This window comes from Mobula birostris, chromosome 19 (assembly GCF_030028105.1).
Source record: "Mobula birostris isolate sMobBir1 chromosome 19, sMobBir1.hap1, whole genome shotgun sequence".
In the NCBI taxonomy this organism is placed as follows: Eukaryota; Metazoa; Chordata; class Chondrichthyes; order Myliobatiformes; family Myliobatidae; genus Mobula; species Mobula birostris.
Window position 1 is genome coordinate 10,503,711 of NC_092388.1, and position 21,343 is coordinate 10,525,053.

Genomic DNA, 21,343 nt, shown 5'->3' on the forward strand with positions numbered 1-21,343 from the left:
GAGGAACTCAGCAGGTCAGGCAGCATCTATGGAAATAAATAAACATTTGGCGTTTTAGGCTAAGACCCTTTATCAGGACCCTGATGGAGAGGCTCAGCCTGAAGCGTCGACTGTTTATTCATTTCTGTAGATGCTGCCTTTCATGCTGAGTTCCTCCAGCATTTTGTATGTGTTGCTCTGGATTTCCTGCATCTGCAGAATCTCTTGGGTGTTTCAAAGAAATAGAGAAAGGAAGTGAGGATAAATCTTAAGGGGACAGCTAATGGTGCATACTTGAGAAGGTTTTGCAGCTGAATCATTGAATATAATTTGATGGCTATAAATTTTAACAAAGCATTGGATGTCTCACATAGATGGATGACAGAGCAGCGGTGTGGAAGGAGTATGGTATGGTTGACTATTTCAGAGGCTATAGAGAGGGCAAGGAGGAATGGTGCACCAAGGTCACAATCACAAAGGAAATCATTTGTGACATTAATTAGACTGTTCAATGCTGCTGTGGAGACCTGATTCAATCATGTAGAGGAATTCCAATTACAACTAAATGGAGCACACATCTGAAAATTAGTTCTCTAAGAATTCAGCTTACTTTGTGAAATTGTTTTTTTTTGTTACAATTGAAGTTAAGATTCCAATATGCAGTTAGTAAGAGTTATGCAGTAGGAAATATGTTAATATTACAATTAAATCATTGAAACTTGTTCTCCTCTGTGTAAGTGGTGCTTTTTGCAGGTTTGTAGAATTATTATCTAATAGGAGCTTCGGTTATCACCTACAGATTTATAGGTTTTTAAATGGCTAGAGAAAATCAGCGAGTATAAATTTACGAGAAAATATTGCAGTGCCACAAAAAGGAAGCTACCTATATAATCATTTGATGTACAAAACTTCTTCACTTGGCAAATTTACAATAAAAAAATTGTACCGCATACATTGTTAATGGGAGCACACATTAAGGTGAAGACCTGTTTTATTTAATAAATCGGTTTATGATTCTCTGCACTCAGAGATGCTGGAGTGTGTGCTAGTATGCCCAGTGACATGCTATTATGAGGATTGACAGCGTCTGTCAAGCATTTTGATAGCTTGAGCAGTAGATCACTTGAACAGCAACAATACTCCTATGTAGAAAATATCATATGTTCCCCCAATTTACAGGGAAACTGCAATAACATTTTATCATGGTTGAGGGCCCAGTAGCTGCTTCCTATTAAACTTGGCCTTTTGGATACCTGTCCAGGATTAATTTGTTGATTTCAAATGGAAACTCAGTCCCCTCCACTGAAGCATGACTTGCGAGGAGCTGCACAATCTGAATGACAATTATGTTGTAGACTGTTTTAGGCCATTACAAACATGGACCCTGTGGAAGGCAAAGAATTCAGCAGCTGATTTTAATAACATGTCCAATTTAAGCTGTCAGTTATGTGTGCACTTGTGGGATAGTTCTAAGAAGGATAACATAACAAAAGTTCTAACGTGCTATTATAATGATACACTTGAAAAAATATTTTTGAATTAAAGAATAACCATTTCCCCCAAAGAGATTTATATCTACACTAAATGGCAGTGTTTGAAAGTTGCCGATTAAATAGTGAGCTGTCTCGGGAGATTTCATTCATGAATGTAATGGTTAGTTCTCATTTCTTCTATTTAATAAGGATACATAAATCAAATTATGATTTTTCTTGTTGCTATAGTTATTAACTCTGCTCCATCCTCCTTGGCATCTCTTGAATTCTGCAGGTGGAGCTTGGTAGGTATCATTTGAACACTAATGTGTTTTTGCAATGTAAAATTAGTTTGTGTTTAGAATGTGTTTAGTTATTGGATATGGAGAAATTTTTCTTAAAATGAACTGACTTTTCAAAAATTGATCCAAAAATATAACGAATTGCCAGGGACATTCTTTAGCCTGATAACCTCTGTTAAATCTGAGGGGTCGAGATTGTAGAAATGAAGTTGCAATATTATTGATGTGGTCATGTTTTTAAGATTTGATCTGAAAATTTATACAGTACTGTTTATATAAATATAAAAATATTTTTATATTTTTAATATAAAAATATTAAAAATTTTTAATATTTTCTTCCCCTTGGTCCTATTACTTGAAAGATGCTGTTTCATTTAAGAATATACTTAGATCAAGTGATGTTATAAGCCCAGTTAGTGTTGAAGTACGATATTTTTCCCTTAACTTTAAACTATTGAAGTAAACAATAGATCAGTTTTTTAAAAGAATTATCATGGTTTGCACGTAATCTAACAGATCATGTTAAACTAAAATCGGATTAGCACCCTAGCACTATGAAATGTGTTACTGTGTTTTAAGATATTTTTGGTATTTCTGCAAAATAACTTAATTACCCAGGCATAAAGAAATGTAGGTACTTTATCATGGAGCATGTTAATGATATGAGATCTTAAAAAAGCCATGACAATTCAGTTTAAATTATAATGCTTTTCTCACAATTTGCTGCCGTGGATAGCACTGATTCTCACTGGATTAACTTGCAAAGGCTGTGACACCCAGCTGAATTTAAACACAATTAGTTATTCTTTGTGGACCTAGCCCAATTTTAAGCATGTGTAGGTTATTAGACAACGAAGATTCTTGCATTGAAGTTTAATTTTTACCTCACGTCTTTTATCCATTTTTCATATCGCCATATCCTTTCATGCACCACACAATGTTGCTGTGACTGGGGGACCTGAGTTAAAAGGAAAGATTGCATAGGTTAGGACTTTCTTCTTTGAAACATCGAAGATTGAGGGGAGATTTGATCGTGTGTACAAAATTATGAGGGATATAGATAGGGTAAATACAAGCAGGCTTTTTCCATTGAGGTTGGGTGGGACTACAACTGGAGGTCATGGGTTAGGGGTGAAGGTGAAAAGTTTAAGGGGAATTTTAGGGGAAATTTCTGCACTCAGAAGGTTGTGAGAGTGTGGAATGAGCTGCCAGTGCAAGTGATGCATGGGAGATTGATTTCAACACTTAAGAGAAGTTGTATAGGTACATGAATGGTAGGGGTATGGAGGGCTATGGTGGTGGTGCAGGTCAATGGGAGTAGACAGTTTAAATGGTTTGGCACAGAGTAGATAGTCATAGTCATACTTTATTGATCCTGGGGGAAACTGGTTTTTGTTACATTTGCACCATAAATAATAAGTAGTCATAAAACCATAAATAGTTAAATAGTAATATGTAAATTATGCCAGGAATTAAGTCCAGGACCAGCCTATTGGCTCAGGGTGTCTGACCCTCCAAGGGAGGAGTTGTAAAGTTTGATGGCCACAGGCAGGAAATACTTCCTATGACGCTCTGTGTTGCATCTCGGTGGAATGAGTGTACTCCTGTGCCCAACCAGTACATTATGTAGTGGATGGGAGACATTGTCCAAGATGGCATGCAGCTTGGACAGCATCCTCTTTTCAGACACCACTGTCAGAGAGTCCAGTTCCATCCCCACAACATCACTGGCCTTACGAATGAGTTTGTTGATTCTGTTGGTGTCTGCTACCCTCAGCCTGCTGCCCCAGCACACAACAGCAAACATGATAGCACTGGCCACCACGGACTCGTAGAACATCCTCAGCATTGTCCGGCAGATGTTAAAGGACCTCAGTCTTCTCAGGAAATAGAGACGGCTCTGACCCTTCTTGTAGACAGCCTCAGTGTTCTTTGACCAGTCCAGTTTATTGTCAATTTGTATCCCCAGGTATTTGTAATCCTCCACCATGTCCACACTGACCCCCTGGATGGAAATAGGGGTCACCGGTACCTTAGCTCTCCTCAGGTCTACCACCAGCTCCTTAGTCTTTTTCACATTAAGCTTCAGATAATTCTGCTCACACCATGTGACAAAGTTTCCTATCGTAGCCCTGTACTCAGCCTCATCTCCCTTGCCGATGACAGCAGAGTCATCAGAAAACTTCTGAAGATGACAAGACTGAAGGGTCAGTTTCTGAGCTACACGTTTCTAGAACTATGACTCTAATGATGTAAATCATTTTAATATTTATACTTCCATCACTTAGCACATGACACACTTGGATGCTAAACTGGTCTGTTGGATCAAAAACAACAATTGCGGAGCTGTGCCATGTATGTATAATACTGCGACCCATTTTTTTTATTGCATCCATACTTCATTAAATATAATTCAAATGCGTTCCAGTTTGACAATAGATTGTTTTCATTGATTGGTTTTTGAGACCCAAGCAGAGCAGTAACAAACATATGAGCTAGTACCACCATTCCCTGTTGCCTCAGGGCAGGGGTGCAGGAGCCTTGGTCCCACACCTCCATTTACAGGAACAGTTTTTACCCTACAGCCATCAAACTCCTGGACCAGCATGGATAACTTCACTCACCTCAACTCTAAATTGATTCTGCAACCTACAGACTCACTCTCAAAGAGTCTTTTGAAGGAAAATATAGTGGGGATATCCAAGGTAAGGTTTTTACTTAGAGAGCCATGGATGCATGGAATGCCCTGCATGAGTGGTGGTAGAGGTAGGTACATTTGGGGCATTTAAGAAACTCTTAGATGGGCACATAGATGGTAGAAAAATGGAGGGCTATGTAGAAGGGAAGAGTTAGATGGATCTTGAAGTAGGTTAAAGGGTCGGCATAACATTGTGGGCTGAAGGGCCTGTACTGTTCTATGTTATATTGTTCTATGTTTACAACTCATGCTCTCAGGGTTATTTTTTATTTGCACAGTTTGTCTTTGTTTGCAAATTGGTTGTTTGTCAGTCTTTGTCTGTTTATGTACAGTTTTTCATAAAGTTCTGTTTTATTGCTGTTTTTTTCTCTGTAAATGCATGCAAGAAAATTAATCTCAGGTTAGTATATGATAATGAATTTTGATAGTGAATTTACTTTGAACTTTGTAGTTGAATTTTGAACTTGGAACAAGTAAAGCAGAATGATACAGGCCTTCTCTGAAGTGTGTTTCACACAGAGGTGATCATGATTTGGGTATACTTAAAACAGAGGTTGATGGGTACTTGATCAATAAAGGCGTCAAAGGTTATGTGGAGAAGGCAGGGGGGTTGAGAATGATAGTAAATCAGCCATGAGAGAACAATGGAGCTAACTCAATGAGCCAAATGGCCTAACTATGCTCCCATGTCTTATAATCTTATGGTAATTTTATGGAAACCAAGGCTAAATAAACCATTGTTGAAAAAAGTATTGTCTTTAGTGGACTTGGTCTTTTTGTACATTGCTCTGATTTTCAAATTGAATTATGCTGGACCTAACCTTCAAGGAGATTCCTGTTACAATGGAACCAACCTTCAGAACAATTTTTGCCTCCAGAGCCAAAAGATTCAAGATTGTTTAATGTCATTTCCAGTACACAGGTGTTATGGAGAATGAAATCACTGTTACTTCAGATCCAATGCAGCATATTAAAAAACATACTATAAAGAACACAATAATAATAAAAACACAATAAATATAAAATCATATCTTATATATAAGATTGATTATATGTACATAAAATGACATTAGGTACAGGAGTGACTGTACAGAAGGTGACACTGACAGGGAATGATAAAGTAGAGGTGGTGGAGGTATGGGAGCAGTTGTGACTGATCTTAGTCATTGGAGAGATACTGAAGCTGGTGATATACAAGTCTTTATTCAGCATAACAAGCAGGCTTCATTCTGGAGACTCTCTCAATAGAGGCTCACAAACCCAAAGGTACATCACATTTTTATACCCTTAAGGTCAAGAGGTAACAGAAGGTGATTTAATATGATTTCAATAGGTACAATGGAATGACATTGTTTACTTCAATACTTTGGTTGACATACAGTTACTTTGAGATACATAACGGAAGCACATTGTAAATGATCAGCCACCTCTGAAGATCCAAGCACCTTTGAGATAAACTAATTAACACAAGCATTCTAAAACCTTTTGACGACAGAGAGCTAGACACCCAAAATTAATCTTGGCAGGGCTGTCTCTGAGTGCACAAATATGGCAAGTACAGAAAAACTATTGATTGCCGACATCTTGTGACCATGTTTGATGTGTTAAGTGACAGCATCCGCATAGTCTGCCAGCTTGCACTCAAGTCACAATGGTGCAGATAACTTAGTCATGTTGCCTGGTTTTATGCAAGCTAATTAACACAACTCCATTCTCTTCATGTTTGGCACTTGCATATAAAATCTCTTTGTCTTTTAACTTCAATTTACTGCTTGCAGTTTACAAAAATAAGTTGATGTCTATTTGCAAACTTCCTGAACCTATTTACATTTACAATAAGAACTGATTAATATCTGGCTAATAATAATCTGGTTAATATCTGCTATATTCACATAACTTCAGAACACTCCCTAACAGATGGTTTAGTGGGTGGAGGTGTTGATCAGCCTTCTTGCTTGGGGAAAGTAGTGTTTTTTTATGCCTGATGGTTCTGGTGTGGCGTGAAAGTCAGTAATCAAGCTGCATTAAAGGTTAAAATAAGTTTATTATCAAAGTACATATGTGTCACCATATACAGCCCTGAGATTCATTTTCTTGCCAACAAGACAGACAACAACCAATGTGCAAAATAAATCAATAAATTGCAAATATAAAAAAAGGAAATAATAATAAATAATAAGCAATAAGTATTGAGAACATGAGATGACGTGTCTCTGAAAGTGAGTCCAATTCAGTGATGTTGAGTGAAGTTACTCCCTCTGGTTCAAGAGCTTGATAGATGAGAGGTAATAACTGTTCCTGACCCTGGTGGTGTGGGTCCTGAGACTCCAGTATCTTCTTCCTGATGGCAGTAGCAAGAAGAGAGCATAGCCTGGGTAGTGGAGATCCTTGATGATGGATGCTGCTTTACCATGAAAGCACTCCTTGTAGTTGTACTCAGTAGTGGGGTGGACTGTATCTGTGATGGACAGGGCTGTATCCCCTACTTTTTGTAGGCTTTTCCATACAAGGGCATTGGTGTTTCCACACCAAGCAGTAAGATATTCAGTCTCCACTACACATCTATAGAAGTTTGTGAAAGTTTTAGATGAAATGGAGAATCTTCGCAAACTTCTAAGAAAGTAGAGGCTTGCTGGACCCAGGACAGATGCTTTGAAATGATACAGACTATATGGAGACCGAGCTTCAAATTGTCAGCTTTTTAACTTAAGAGAGATTGGGCTTTACACTTGACAATTGTAAAACAAAGATGCATTACCAACCTGTCTTTGTCATTTAATATCGTCCTCTGATACAATGGAAAAGGCGTAACATCTTTTCCAACCAGAATCCAGTTTATTATCACTGACATATCATGAAATTCATTGTTTTGTGGCAGCAGTACAGTGCAATACATAAAAAAACTATAAATTACAATAAATATATATTTAAAATTAAATAGGTAGTGCAAAAAGAGAGCAAAAATGTTGAGGCACTGTTCAGAGATGGTTCATTACCCACACAGAATTCTGATGGCAGAGGTGAAGAAGCTGTTCCTAAAATGTTAAGTGTGTGTCTTTAAGTTCCTGTATCATCTCTCTGTTGGTAGTACTAAGAGGAGAGCATGCCCTGGACAAAAGGGGACCCTCATGATGGATGCCTCCTTTTTGAGGCATCATCTATTGAAAATGGCCTCAATGCAGGGGAGTTTACAACACTCTGCAGCTTTTTCCTGCTCCTGTGCCATGGCTTCTCCATACCAGATGATGATGTGACCAGTTAGAGTACTCTCCACCGTACTGTAACATCTGTAGCAATTTGCTTGAATCTTTGATGATGATGATGATGCTGACGACGTCGACTCAGACCTGAGAGGCCAGCATCGGGTATTTTCATGCCTTACAAGGCGCCATCTTTGATGACGTACCAAATCTCCTCAAAGGAACCTAGTTGGAAACACTGGCACAAGTTAATTCACTGTAGACAAGGAGCATTTAAGTTAAGATTCTAGAGTCCTTTTGTTGGAAGCAAACAGACCTCCAATACAAACCGCATTGTACAACGTGCATGTCTTAGCTGATTGAAATTTTGACAAGGCTAATCACTGTACAAGTGATTTTTGCAAAGGAATATACTATTGAACTGTTACAAATGAATTCAAGTCCGGTGTCTCTGATTACACGAGTTAGGTTTTGTGAGTACAAGAGAGGTCATTATTGATCACAAACCAATAGAGACTTTCAAAATGTAAAGAAAAGCTTCAAAAAAGTGTTACATCTTGAATTTTCAACAGCTGTCAAGTCTGCATGATCAATACTCAGCAATTTGGATAATGTTTTGTCTTTATTTATGTATTCTGGTTCAAACAAGTAGACAGTTCTGTAGAGGTTTTATGCTGCTTTGATTTTTAATTACTTGTCTTCGCCTCTCCTCTGATTCGCTTGTTAATGATTCATTCTTCTGTGATTTCTGTGTAGCTCTGTTAGGCATGTGGCGCATGGCCAAGTGGTTAGGGCATTGGACTAGCAATCTGAAGGTCATGGGTTCAAGCCTCGGCTGAGGCAGCGTGTGTGTCCTCCAGTCTACCCAGCTGAGAATGGGTACCGGCAAAAATGCTGGGGGTTAACCTCGCAGTAGACTGGCGTCCTATCGGGGGGGGGGGGGAGTCTCATACTCTCAGTCGCTTCACGCCACAGAAACCAGCATAAGCACCGGCCTGATGGGCCACAAGGCTTGTGACACAATTTAATCTGTTAGGCATATACTCACATCTGACACATCGGGTCAGAGGATAATCAACCTTTTTATAGGGAAAGGTTGAATAGGTTAGGACTTTATTTCCTAGAGCGTAGAAGAATGAGGGGAGATTTGATAGAGGAATACGGAATTAAGAGGGGTATAGATATATCCCTATAGATAGGGTAACTGCAAGCAGGCTTTTTCCACTGAGGTTGGGTAAGACAAGAATTGGAGGTCATGGATTAAGGGTGAAAGATGAAATGCTTAATGGGAACATGAGGGGAATTTCTTCACTCTGTGTGGTGAGTGTGGAACGAGCTGCCAGCAGAAGTGGTGGATATGGTACAATTTCAACATTTAAGAGAAAATTTGGTATAGGTACATGCACGGGAAGGGTTTGGAGGACTATGGTCTGGGTGCACAGACTCATCAACTTAATAGTCAGGCTGAAGGGCTTGTTTCTGTGCTGTAGTATTCTATAATTCTATGACTCTACAAGAAAGAAGTAAATACTGCTTTTTTGTACCACCAAGCTATGTATTTGTTTAGAGATACAGCTGAGAATAGGCCCTTCCAGTCCTCTGAGTTGCAGTACTCAGAAGCCCCTGACAACCCCAATATAACACTAACCTAATCATGGGACAACCTACAATGATCAAATTAACCTACTCAGTACATCCTTGAACTGTGGGAGGAAACCAGAGGACGCGAAGAAAATCTATGCATTCCCTGGGGAGGACATATAGACTCCTTGCAGAGGACGCCGGGATTCAACTCTGAACTCTGACACGCCAATCTGTGATAACATCACACTAACCGCCAAGTGATCATTATGTATTGTCATCTACTTGTCATCTGTGCTCAAAAGCACAAATGATCTGCATGTTTTACCCATGGCTGCATTGTTAGTAGGACACTTAGGAAGTCTTTGAGCTGTAGATCCTCAAGTTAGATGCAATAAATAGCAAGTTAATAGGACCAATTCAAGGATCCAAGGATTTAAAAACATAAGGGTTCAAGATGGTGTTGGTGAAATATGGTGACGTTTTGCACACAGCTTACAAAACTACTAGATTTGCTTTACGATAATAGTAGTCACTACTAACTAACTGCACTTGTAGTTGTAATATAATGGAGTCTCTATTCTAAGGTTTACCATTGGGTAATCCGTTGTGCACAAATTGGAGGTTTCCTTCCTGAGTCGGCACAGTAGCATAGCAATTAGCTCAAAGCGCCATTGATCACTGTTTGGGGTTCAATTCCCGCCACTGTCTAAAAGGAGTTTGTATATTCCTGATTTACTCCCATGTTCCAAAGAAACAGAGATGAGGGCTAGTAAGCTTCGGGCATGCTATATTGCGGCCAGAAGTGTGATGATACTTGTGGGCTTTCCAGCCCAATCCTTGCTGATTTCATTTGACCCGTTCCACGTAGATATGACAAATAAAGCTAATTTGCTCTTCCCCCAGCTGTGCTACCCATAGTTCATGTAGGCTCGTCATTTATAAAAGTAAAATCAGAGATGTGAAACATTAATATATTTATGTTGAAATTTGTAATGAAAATTATTAGTTAATGGCCTTGGGGATATGGAGTAGCATAAGGCAAAATGTGTTGTGTCTTTTTAAGTGTTTGTACATACAGGTGGATATGAAGGTTTCCACAGCCTTTTTTTGCCATTGACCAATATCATACAAGGGATTCACCTTCTCCACAGACAATCACAAAACAATGAAAACATGGAACCTGTTCAATGAAAAACGTCAACCTCACCATGCAAAAAACACAAATCACACAAATGGCAACAATAATTAATAAGTTAATAGTCACACTGAAGAATAAAAAATAATTGCAGATGCTGGAAGTGAGAAATTAAAACAATATGCTGGAAATACTCAGCAGGTCATGTTGCATCTGTGAGAAGAGAAACTGAACTAATGTTTCAGATCAAAGGCCATTCATTAGGACTGGGAACGAGACAAACGAAGCCTGCAGGGAAGGTGTTGTCTCTGATGGGTAAAACCATGATGACCATCTGAATAAGCTGTAAAAAACAAACTACTGGTGCCAGGCATTTACTGAAGAGAACTGATAACGGCTGGGGTCACCCATCTTGTGCAGAGACTGCCCAGAAGGCACTGGTGAAGCACTTCTGTAGAAAAATTTGCCAAAAACGATCATAGTCATGGAAAGACTATGATCATCCATGTCATACAACACATGATGATGAAGACGATGACAGCATGGTAACAGGTTATTCTGGCCCAACAAGTCTGCGCCACCCAATTACACCCATGTGACCAATCAACCTACCAACCCATACATCTTTGGACTGTGGAAGGGAACTGGAGCACCCGGAGGAAACCCACTTGGTCACAGGGAGAACGTACAAACCTCCTACAGACAGTAGCAGAATTGTACCTGGGACACTGGCGCTATAATAACATTACGTTGGCGGCTCACTCTGTATTCTGCACTGTTTCACTTTATTCTGCATTTGGTTATTGTTTTACCTTGTTCTATCTCAACACACTGTGTAAAGATTTGATCTGTAGGAGCAGTATGCAAGACAAGCTTTTCACTTAGTTCACAAGTGTTGCCATGCTTCCGGCACCAACGAAGCATGCTCACAACTTACTAACCTGTACGTCATTGGAAATTGGGAGGAAACTGAAGCACCTGAAGCACAGGGAGAACACACAAAGTCCTTATTGACAGTGACAGAAACTGAACCCGGGTGGCTGGAGTAACATTACGGTAATCACTGCACTACCAAGGTGATTGATATATGCAATTTATCAATTGCTAAATTGATACAGGATTGATACCTACAACCCTCTACCAGGCATGATGGGCAGTGTGCCTTCTGCTAATCATTATGGAAGGAAAATCACACACTTCGATTGAGATTAGAGGGAAAGATGTATACGGGAATTAGTTCAAAGTAAATTTAATTTTTACGGCATCTGTTGGTCTTGTGAGATCATGGATCTGTGCCTGGAAAGTCTTCACTCTCCAGGGCTCAGGCCTGGGCAAGGTTGTATGGAAGACCGGCAGTTGCCCATGCTGTAAGTCTCCCCTCTCCACGACACCGATGCTGTCCAAGGGAAAGGCCGATACAGCTTGGCACCAGTGTCGTCGCAGAGCACTGTGTGCTCAAGGACACAACACGCTGCCTCTGCTGGGGCTCAAACTCACGACCTTCAGATCGCTAGTCCAATGCCTTAACCACTTGGCCACGTGCCCACATAAAGTAAATTTACAGTATTATTGAAGTACATGTATGTCACCATATACAATCCTGAGAATCATTGTCTTGCAGGCATTCACAGTAGATCAAAGAAATAAATAGAATAAATGAAAAACTACACACAAAGACTAACAGAAATGTGCAAAAGAAGACAAACCTTGCAAACAGAAGAAAAAGCAAATAATAATAATAATAATAATCATAAATATATAAATAATACTGAGAACTTTAGTTGGAAAGTCCCCGAGAGTCCATGGGTTGTAGAATTAATTCAGTGTTGAAGTGAGTAAAGTTATCCAATCTGGTTCAGGAGCCTGATGGTTGAAGAGTAATAAGTGTTCCTGAACCTGGTGCTGTGGGATCTAAGACTCTGGTACCTCCTTCCTGATGGTAGCAGTGAGAAGACAGCATGATCTAGATGGTGGGAGTCCTTGATGATGGATGCTGCTTTCTTGTAGATGTGCTGTTTGTATGCGCCATATATAGAAATTCTAAATGAAATATTTATTGATATTAGATATGGGATTCTACATTTTATGAAGGAGTCACTAAAATGAAAATAGAATGCTTTGTGCATATTTTTTTGAACTATTTATATGCAGCCTGTGCAAGCTATTGTGAGCACTGTCTCTTTAAAGTTTATTGACCATGCATTTAATAGCTTGGTTCAATTTGTGTATGCTGGGCTGAGTTAGAATCACTTTAATGTCATGTCATAAATCCAGTATCATTTGGCAGTATAAATGCAGTATCATTTTGGAAGGCACTAACTAGAATGAGACGAATGACTTTATGGGGTCAAACGGCAGATAACTGGTCAACTCTGCTTGAACCTTGACCTTAAACTACTCATCTGCAACTTTTGACAGGCTAGGGCTTGACCCGAAGCTTCTGGCGAAAATTCTGAACATGAGCTCAGGTCGATGCTGGTCAAGTGATACGTACAACCCCGTACCAGGAGTGATGGACAGTGTGCCTTCTGCTAACGATTATCAAGGTGGATTTGCAACGGCCTTAATGGCAAAGGTATGCTTGTGTGTATTGTTCTTAAACAAAGGAGATATTGTCATCCACTTTCCTGCCACTTTCAGATCTTCAAATGCCACATACGATTCAGTCTGCTGAGAGAAGGCGAAAACTCCGTAGACAGGACTCAGGTTTTCTTAGCAGGAGAATGGGGTTGGAGGGATAATAAATCAGCCGTGATGAAATGGCAGAATGGATTCGATGGGCTGAATGGCCTAATTCTGCTCCTATGTCTTATGTTTTATTCTTTATCCAGTTGATTGACCATGTCCTGTATTACCATTAAGACAAATTTATTTATTTCTTTAGGGATACTGCACTTTTAGAGTAATGTGCTGTAATTATTCAGAGTAGCAGACCATTTTGGCCCAATGAAACGACACCGCCCAATTGCATCCATGTACCCAATTAACCTACTGACCTACTAATCGTGGGAGGAAACCCACGCAGTCACAGGGAGAACGTACAAACTCCTTACAGGCAGCAGCGGGAATTGAACCTGAGTTGCAGGTGCTGTTATAGCATTACGATGATCACTAGCCATAATGAGATTATATGACTTGCATCCCTTTTGTTACTACTTTTGTTACTTCAAGAAAGTGATTGTACTAGTTGCCATTATTTGATATCTAATACAATGGCTCCTTAGGTAGCAGAAATATTTCTTGAATAAATTTACAACTCCTTGGATAGTACTTTATTTTGCTACTCTCTAGGTGACTCCTCAGTTTAAAACTGTCCTCTCTGCTCTTGGATGCCTTTACTATTACAACAGATCTTATCCCTATAAATTTGTATAGTTCTATCAGTTCCTTCTTCAATCTACAAGCTCAGCCTACCCAGTCTCTCTAATTAAAAATAATTCATCCCAAGCAGTTAATGTCTTCTGCACCCCCTCCAGTGTAAACACGTGCTTGCTATAGTGTGGTGACCAGAACAGCACATAGTATTTGGGTTTTGGCCAAACCAGTATTTTATGAAGTTGCATAAAGACTTCCCGGATTCTATTCTCTATGCTTCAGCCAATGAATTTAAGCATCTCCTATGCCTTCTTCACTACCGTTTTAAATTGAGATACAGTGCGGAATCAGTCCTTCGACCCTGCCGCCAGCAGTCCACCGATGTAATCTGAGCCTAATCATGGGACAAATTACAATGACCGATGAACCTACCAACGTCTTTCGACTGTGGGAGGAAACGAGAATATGTGGAGGAACCCTACACGGTCATGGGGAGAAAATACAAACTCCTTACAGGCAGTGGCAGGAATTTAATCCAGGTCACCTGTACTGTAAAGTGTTATGCTAACCACTACGCTATCTACCTGTAGTACAACTTTCTGGTATCTTTCTCCTTATCTCTGTCTTGAATGGTTGTCTGTTTTTTAAGAAAATGGCCTCGGGTTCAACAGACACAGCCAGAGGACATATCGACTGCATTTATCTTATAATTTAATTCATGGATTATAGAACATAGAATATAGAACAGTACAGCACAGCATTGACCCTTTGGCCAACAATCTTGTGCCAACTCGTTAACATTTCCTCCCACATAGTCCTCCATTTTTCTTTCATCCAGGTACCTATCTAAGAGTCTCTTAAAATATCCCTAATGTGTCTGCCTCTACTACAACCCCTGGCAAATGCATTTCATGCACCTGCCACTCTCTGTGTAAAAAGATATTGGACCTCCCTCTAACATTTCTCTTATTCTTTCCTCCAAACGCCTTAAAGGTATGCCCCAGTCTCTGGCTGTCCACTCTATCTATGCCTCTTATCATCTTGTACTCCTCTATCAAGTCACCTCTCATCCTCCTTTGCTGCAGAGAGAAAAGCACCAGCTCTCTCAACCTATCCTCTTAAGACATGCTTTCCAATCTAGGCAGCATCACGGTAAATCTCCTCTGTAGCCTTCCTATAATGTGGCGACCAGAACTGAACACAATATGGATTTAAACTCAGGAGAGCATAGGACCAGTCTGCTTAGCTTCTTCATTTGGAAAACCTACCTTGCCATTTGTCAGTCTGGTGAGCCATTGATCTACTCCTGTCATCACAGGTACAGTACATCCTTTCATAGTTAGGGAGACTAGATTGCCCTGCGGAGTTCACATCTGGAATATTGCGTGCTAAATTTGCAAACTCCTGTGAGAAGATTGTATGCTCTCCCCATGAGCGCATGGGTTTCCTCCGGCAGCTCCTGTTTCCTCCCAGAGTACAAAGACCAAAGGCTAATTGGTCATTGTAAATTGTCCTGTGATTACATTAGGGTTAATTGGGTTGGTTGGGGGTTGCTGGGGCAGGGTGAGTCGAAGGGCCGGAAAGGCTGACTCCACGCGGTATTTTAAATAAAGTAAAGATAGAATAAAAACAGCAGAGCTCAATATAATCAGAGCAAAATGCCCTTATACTTGTATTCAAACTCTCTTGCAGTAAAGGGCAGCACACCATTTCCCTGCCTAATTGCTTGTTCTCATGTACGTAACTTCCAGTGCTTAATGTACTAGGAAATCTTGGGTGCTCCGAACCCTGTACGGTTTTCTGGGTCTTCTCTTTATTAACACTTGTGATGTTGTGTAGTGAGGGGAGGCTGGAAGAGGACATTTGTTAGGCAGTTCAAAGGAAATTGTAAACCCTTCTACCCACACCACCTCCACTCCAGATCCTAAGTCATGCCACAGCCAAGCAATTGAGTCACAATATGCAGTCAATGCTTGTATGTTCTCATGGTGGAGATTGTGCTCCATCATGTTATCAACTTGTTTACTGAGGCACATAAGAGAATTCAGACCTTTTTGTTTATCTATCTATCACATGTACATCTCAACATACAGTGAAATGTATCATGTATGTTAACAATCAATACAGCCTAAGGATGTGCTGGGGACAGCCCTCAGGTATCACCACGTGAAGCATTTTGGCATCACATGGCACCAACGTAGCATGCCTACAATGTTTAGCCAAACAACAGCAGTAGCAGAAACAACAAAACAGAACAACAACAGCAAAACAAGCCCCTTTCCCACCCACCCACCTACTCACACAGACGGACAGACCTCTAACCACAGTATTGGTTGCTCTTGGGCCTCCAAACTCCAGTCCTTGGCTCTGGACTCTCAGACTTGCAGACATCGTGCCCCTGACCTCCAGACAAGCCAACCCAAAGGACTCGCCGATCACAGGGCTGTGACCTTAATACCATAAGACAAGGAGCAGAATTAGGCCATTCAGCCCATCGAGTAAATTAACCTTCTGGGAGCCTTTCATGAGGATTTCTAAGTTTGAAGCCTTCTCCCCATTTAGATAACAGTCCGCACTATTGTTCCTTTTACCAAAATGCATTATCATACATTCCCCAACACTGTATTCCATCTGCCACTTTTTTGCCCATTCTTCCAATTTGTCTAAATCCTGCTGTAATCGCATTGCTTCCTCAGCACTACCTACCCCTCTGCCTATCTTCGTATCATCCGCAAACTTTGCCACAAAACCATCAATTCCATTATGACAAACAATGCAAAAATTAGTGGTCCCAATACTGACCACTGAGGAACACCACTAGTCACTGGCAGCCAACCAAAAAAGGCCGCCTTTATTCCCACTGCCTGTCAGCCATTCCTTTATCCACACCAGTCTCTTTTCTGTAATGCCATGGGATTTTATCTTGTTAAGCAGTCTCATGTGTGGCATCTTATCAAACGCCTTCTGAAAATCCAAGTAAATGACATCCACTGCCTCTCCTTTGTCTACCCTGCTTGTTATTTCCTCGAAGAACTCTAACAGGTTTGTCAGGCAACGTTTCCCCTTACAGAAACCATGCTGACTTTGACTTTTTTTATTATTAGTCTCCAAGAACCCCAAAACCTTATCCTTAATAATAGACTCCAACATTTTCCCAACTACTGAGTTTAGGCTAACGGGCCTATAATTTCCTTTCTTTTGCCTTCCTCCCTTCTTAAAGAGCAAAGTGACATTTGCAATCTTCCAGACCTCCAGGACCAGGCCAGGATCAAGTGATTCTGGAAAGATCATGACAAATGCATCCGTGATCTTTTCAGCAACTGCTTTCAGGACTTTGGAATGTTGTCCAAATGGTCCATGTGATTTATCCACCTTAAGGCCTTTGAGTTTCCTTCGTACTTTTTCCTTTGTAAAAGCAATGGCTGTCACTCCTGCTCCCTGACACTCATGGACCACTGGCACACTGCTAATGCCTTCCACAGTGAAGAATGATACAAAGTACCCATTAAGCTCAGCTGCTATTCCTTTGTCCTTCATTACTACCTCACCAGCATCATTTTCTGGCAGTCCAATATCAACTCTCACCTCCTTTTTACTCTTTATATAACTGAAAATACTTTGGATATCCTGCCTTATATTATTGGCTAGTTTTCCCTCAAATTTTATCTTTTCCCTTCTTATAACTTTTTTAGTTGCATTTTGTTGGATTTTAAAAGCTTCCCAATCATCCAACTTCCTACTTACTTTTGCTGCCTTATATGACCTTTCCTTGGCTTTTATGCAATCCTTAACTTCCCTTGTCAGCCATGGTTGCCTAGCCCTGCCATTTGAAAACAACTTCTTTTGTGGGACATATCTATCCTGTGGCTTGTGAACTATTCCCAGAAACCAGCCTTCTCTGCCTCTGCCACATCCCACCAGTATTCTCCTCCAATCCACCTGGGCAAGCTCCTCTCTCATGCCTCTGTAATTCCCTTTATTCCATTGTGATACTGATACATGTGACTTAAGCTCCTCCCCCTCAAATTGCACTATGAATTCAATAATTCAATCACTATGACCGCTGCCTCCTAAGGGTTCCTTTACATTAAGCTCCCTAATAAGATCTGGGTTATTACACTACACGCAATCTTAGACAGCCTTTCCCTGAGCAGGCTCAAGCACATGTTGCTCTAAAAAGCCATCTCGTAGGTATTCAACAAATTCCCTCTCTTGCAATCAGACACTAACCTTATTCTGAATGTGAAGTGCATTTAAATACAGCTCCATCAGTCCTGCATACTTTGCCCTTTTGAATTTTGCCTCTGTGGTACAATTTAACTCTTTGCTCTGTCTGCATTTATACCCAATCATTGGCTTATCCTTCCTTCCATTCATCTTACATCCATCACCTACTTGTAAATCTGTTGGCTCGTCCCCAGCTCTATCATACTGGTTCCCATCCCCCTGCCATATTAGTTTAAACCACTCCTGATAGCTCTAGTAAACATGCCCACAGGAATATTGGCGCCCCTCGGATACAAGTGCAACCCGTTCCTTTTGTACAGGTCACAGCTGCCTTGCGTTTATTTGCTACCTCATTTTATTCCTATTCTCACTGTCACGTGGCACAGGCAGCACTCTTGAGATTACTATCCATGCTTTTCACCTTCCTCCCCAACTCCCTGTATTCTGTTTTCAGGACCTCCTCCCTTTTTTTTACTAGGTCGTTGGTACTAATAGGTACCACGACTTCTGGCTGCTCACCCTCCCTTTTCAGGATATTGCGGACGCATTCAGCAACATTGCGGATCCAGGCACCTGGGAGGCAAACTACTGTCCGTGTTTCATTTTTGCGTCCACAGAATTACCTATCTGTCCCCCTAACTATAGAATCCCCTATTACCACTGCCAGCCTCTTCAGTTCCCTACCATTTTGAGTCACAGGGCCAGACAGTGCCAGAGGCACAGTCGCCGTTGCTTCCCCCGGGTAAGAACCCTAACCCTAAACCCCCCCCCAACAGTACTCAAACTTATTGTTGAGGGGGATGGCCACAGGGTGCTCTCCACTATCTGAATTTCTCCCTTCCCTCTCCTGACAGTCACCCCATCTATCTGTCTCCTGTAGCCTTGGGGTGACAACCTCCCTGTATGCTGTCTATCACCTTTTCATTTTCCCTAAAAAGACCTCCGGGCCTCGACCTCCAGACTTTGACCATGAGACCATAAGATATAGGAGCAGAATTAGGCCATTTGGCCCATCAAGTCTGCTCCGTCATTTCATCATGGCTGATCCATTTTTCCTATCAGCCCCAATCTCCTGCCTTCTCCCCATCTCCCTTCATGCCTGGACCAATCAAGAATCTATCAACCTCTTGTATTAAATATACATAAAGACTAGGCCTCCACAGCTGATTGTGATAAAAAATTCCATAGATTCACCACCCTCTGGATAAAGAAATTCCTCCGCATCTCCGTTCTAAAAGGACACCCCTCTATTCTGAGTCTGTGTCTTCTGGTCTTTGATTCTCCCACCACAGGAAACGTCCTCTCCACATCCACTCTATCAAGGCCTTTCACCATTCAATAAGTTTCAATGAGGTCACCTATCAGTCTTCTGACTTCTAATGAGCACAGGCCCTGAGCCATCACACGCTCTTTGTATGACAAGCCATTCCCTCCTGGAATCATTTTCGTGAACCCCCTTTGAACCCTCTCCAGTTTCAACACATCCCTTCTAAGAAAAGGGGCCCAAAACTGCTCACAATACTCCCAGGTGATGCCTCACCAGTGCTTTATAAAGTCTCAACGTTACATCCTTGCTTTTATATTCTAGTCCTCTCGAAATGAATGCTAACATTGCATTTGCCTTCCCCACCACAGACTCAACCAACAAACTAACCTTTAGGGAACCTTGCACAAGAACTCCCAAGTCCCTTTGTGCCTCAGTTTTTTGCCGCCTGATGCGCCACAAGGCACAGAAAGGAACAACAGTAACAAGATCATTCTAACCCTTCCTTTTCACATAGTCCTCCACTTTCTTTTCATCCAGGTGCCTAATTAAGATTCTCTTAAAAGTTCCTAATGTATCTGCCTCTATCACCACCCCTGGCAGCACGTTCCATGCATCTACCACTATCTGTGGTCAAATACCTACTTCTGACAGCTCCCCTATATTTTTCTCCAATCAAGGCTTAAAAGTTATTCCCCTTTGTATTAGCCATTTCTGCCCAGGGAAAAGGATCTCTGGCTATCCATTCAATCTATGCCTCTTATTATCTTCTGTACTTATATCAAGTCTCCTCACATCCTTCTTTGCTGCAGAGGGAAAAGCCCCCACTTATTCAACCTTTCCTTATCGTACTTTAAGTGTAAGGTTGTACACTTCGTATCAGTCAAATGGAAAATCAATCTGATTTTATTTTTAGTAGCTTGGTTTGGTAGTTTAAAATATAATTTGCCTGAAATATCTCACATAATGCTTGAATGAACTTTTACTTCAGTGTGATAATTGTCTAGCGAAATAAGATCTGAAGAGCATAATAAGGTTAACAAATCATTTTTAACTTTTGCTTTCTTCTGTTTAGGATCTGGGATTAGCTCAAAATTCTGCCACAAACACTAAAACCCCGGCACTACTGGGATCATTGTGCCATCAGATTTACAGGATGATGTGTGCACGAGGCTACACGCAGAAAGATTTCTCTTCGGTGTTTCAGTTCCTGCGTGAAGAAGAAAATATATAAACCAGTCCAACATCGAAGTGCGTCTTGGAAAATACAGTCATGAGAATTTGTCCGTGAATGGTCAAATAACTTCACTTATCTAACATAAAAAGGACAGAGTAAATCTGTAGCTGCAAATCGTGATCCCAATGTGACTGTATAGTCTCTTAGAGAACAGCTTTTGAAAATATTCACCCAGAGGTCGCTTATTTAACTGTGGGATTAGGTAATAAAAGCATTTAGAAACTGGATTGCAAACAAGATAGCCAGGAAGCTTTGAGGTACGAGTCTGTTACATATTATGTAGGTTTTTGATTTGTTGCAGAGGGAAAAAACAAGGAACTAACTTTGAGTTTTATGTTTTGAGAGCTTCATTTCCACTCCAAGAACTGACATATTACAGATTTTCATTTTAGCGTTGGTTTTTCTTTCTCTGGATCATACGTTGTTCAGAATCAATTATAAATTCTTGACAAGTACTATTTCTTTAAATATCAAATTAATGTGATATTAAATTGAAATAAAATTCTATTAATCATGTGTGGGATTCAATCACTAATGTTTTTGTTTGCAGCAATACAGGAACCTTAATCTGTTTAATTTGAGGCACAAAAGATTCTACAGATGCTGGAAATCTGGAGCAACACACACAAAATGCTGGAGGAACTCAACAGGTCACGCATCTATGGAGGGGAATGGACAGTCAGTGTTTCAGAAGGGGACCCTTTCTCAGGACCTCAGTGTATTGTGTCTGTTTAATTTGTGCTCTCATGGTAGTTTTGTGTTCAGATCCAGGTCCACTGGGACCCAGGCTAAGGCTACCCATTGTCATTTCACATATTGAGGCATAGAGTTATACAGCTCGATAGCAAGCCCTTTGGCCCAATTTGTCCATTCCCATCCAGTTACCCAAATAAGCTAGTCCCACTTGCATCTGCTTGACCCATATTCCTC

General features: G+C 40.7%; 1 protein-coding gene across 1 annotated transcript in view; it reads left to right on the plus strand.

The window, feature by feature from the left end:
- LOC140212299 (3-hydroxyisobutyrate dehydrogenase, mitochondrial-like) overlaps nt 1–21,046 on the plus strand; it is a 151,326-nt gene extending 130,280 nt beyond the window's left edge. The window contains exons 7-8 of the mRNA XM_072283003.1: nt 12,789–12,945; nt 20,252–21,046. Coding sequence (XP_072139104.1) covers nt 12,789–12,945; nt 20,252–20,410 — 316 coding nt within the window. The 3' untranslated portion in view covers nt 20,411–21,046. The remainder of the gene's footprint in view (nt 1–12,788; nt 12,946–20,251) is intronic.
- The last annotated feature ends 297 nt before the right edge of the window (nt 21,047–21,343 follow it).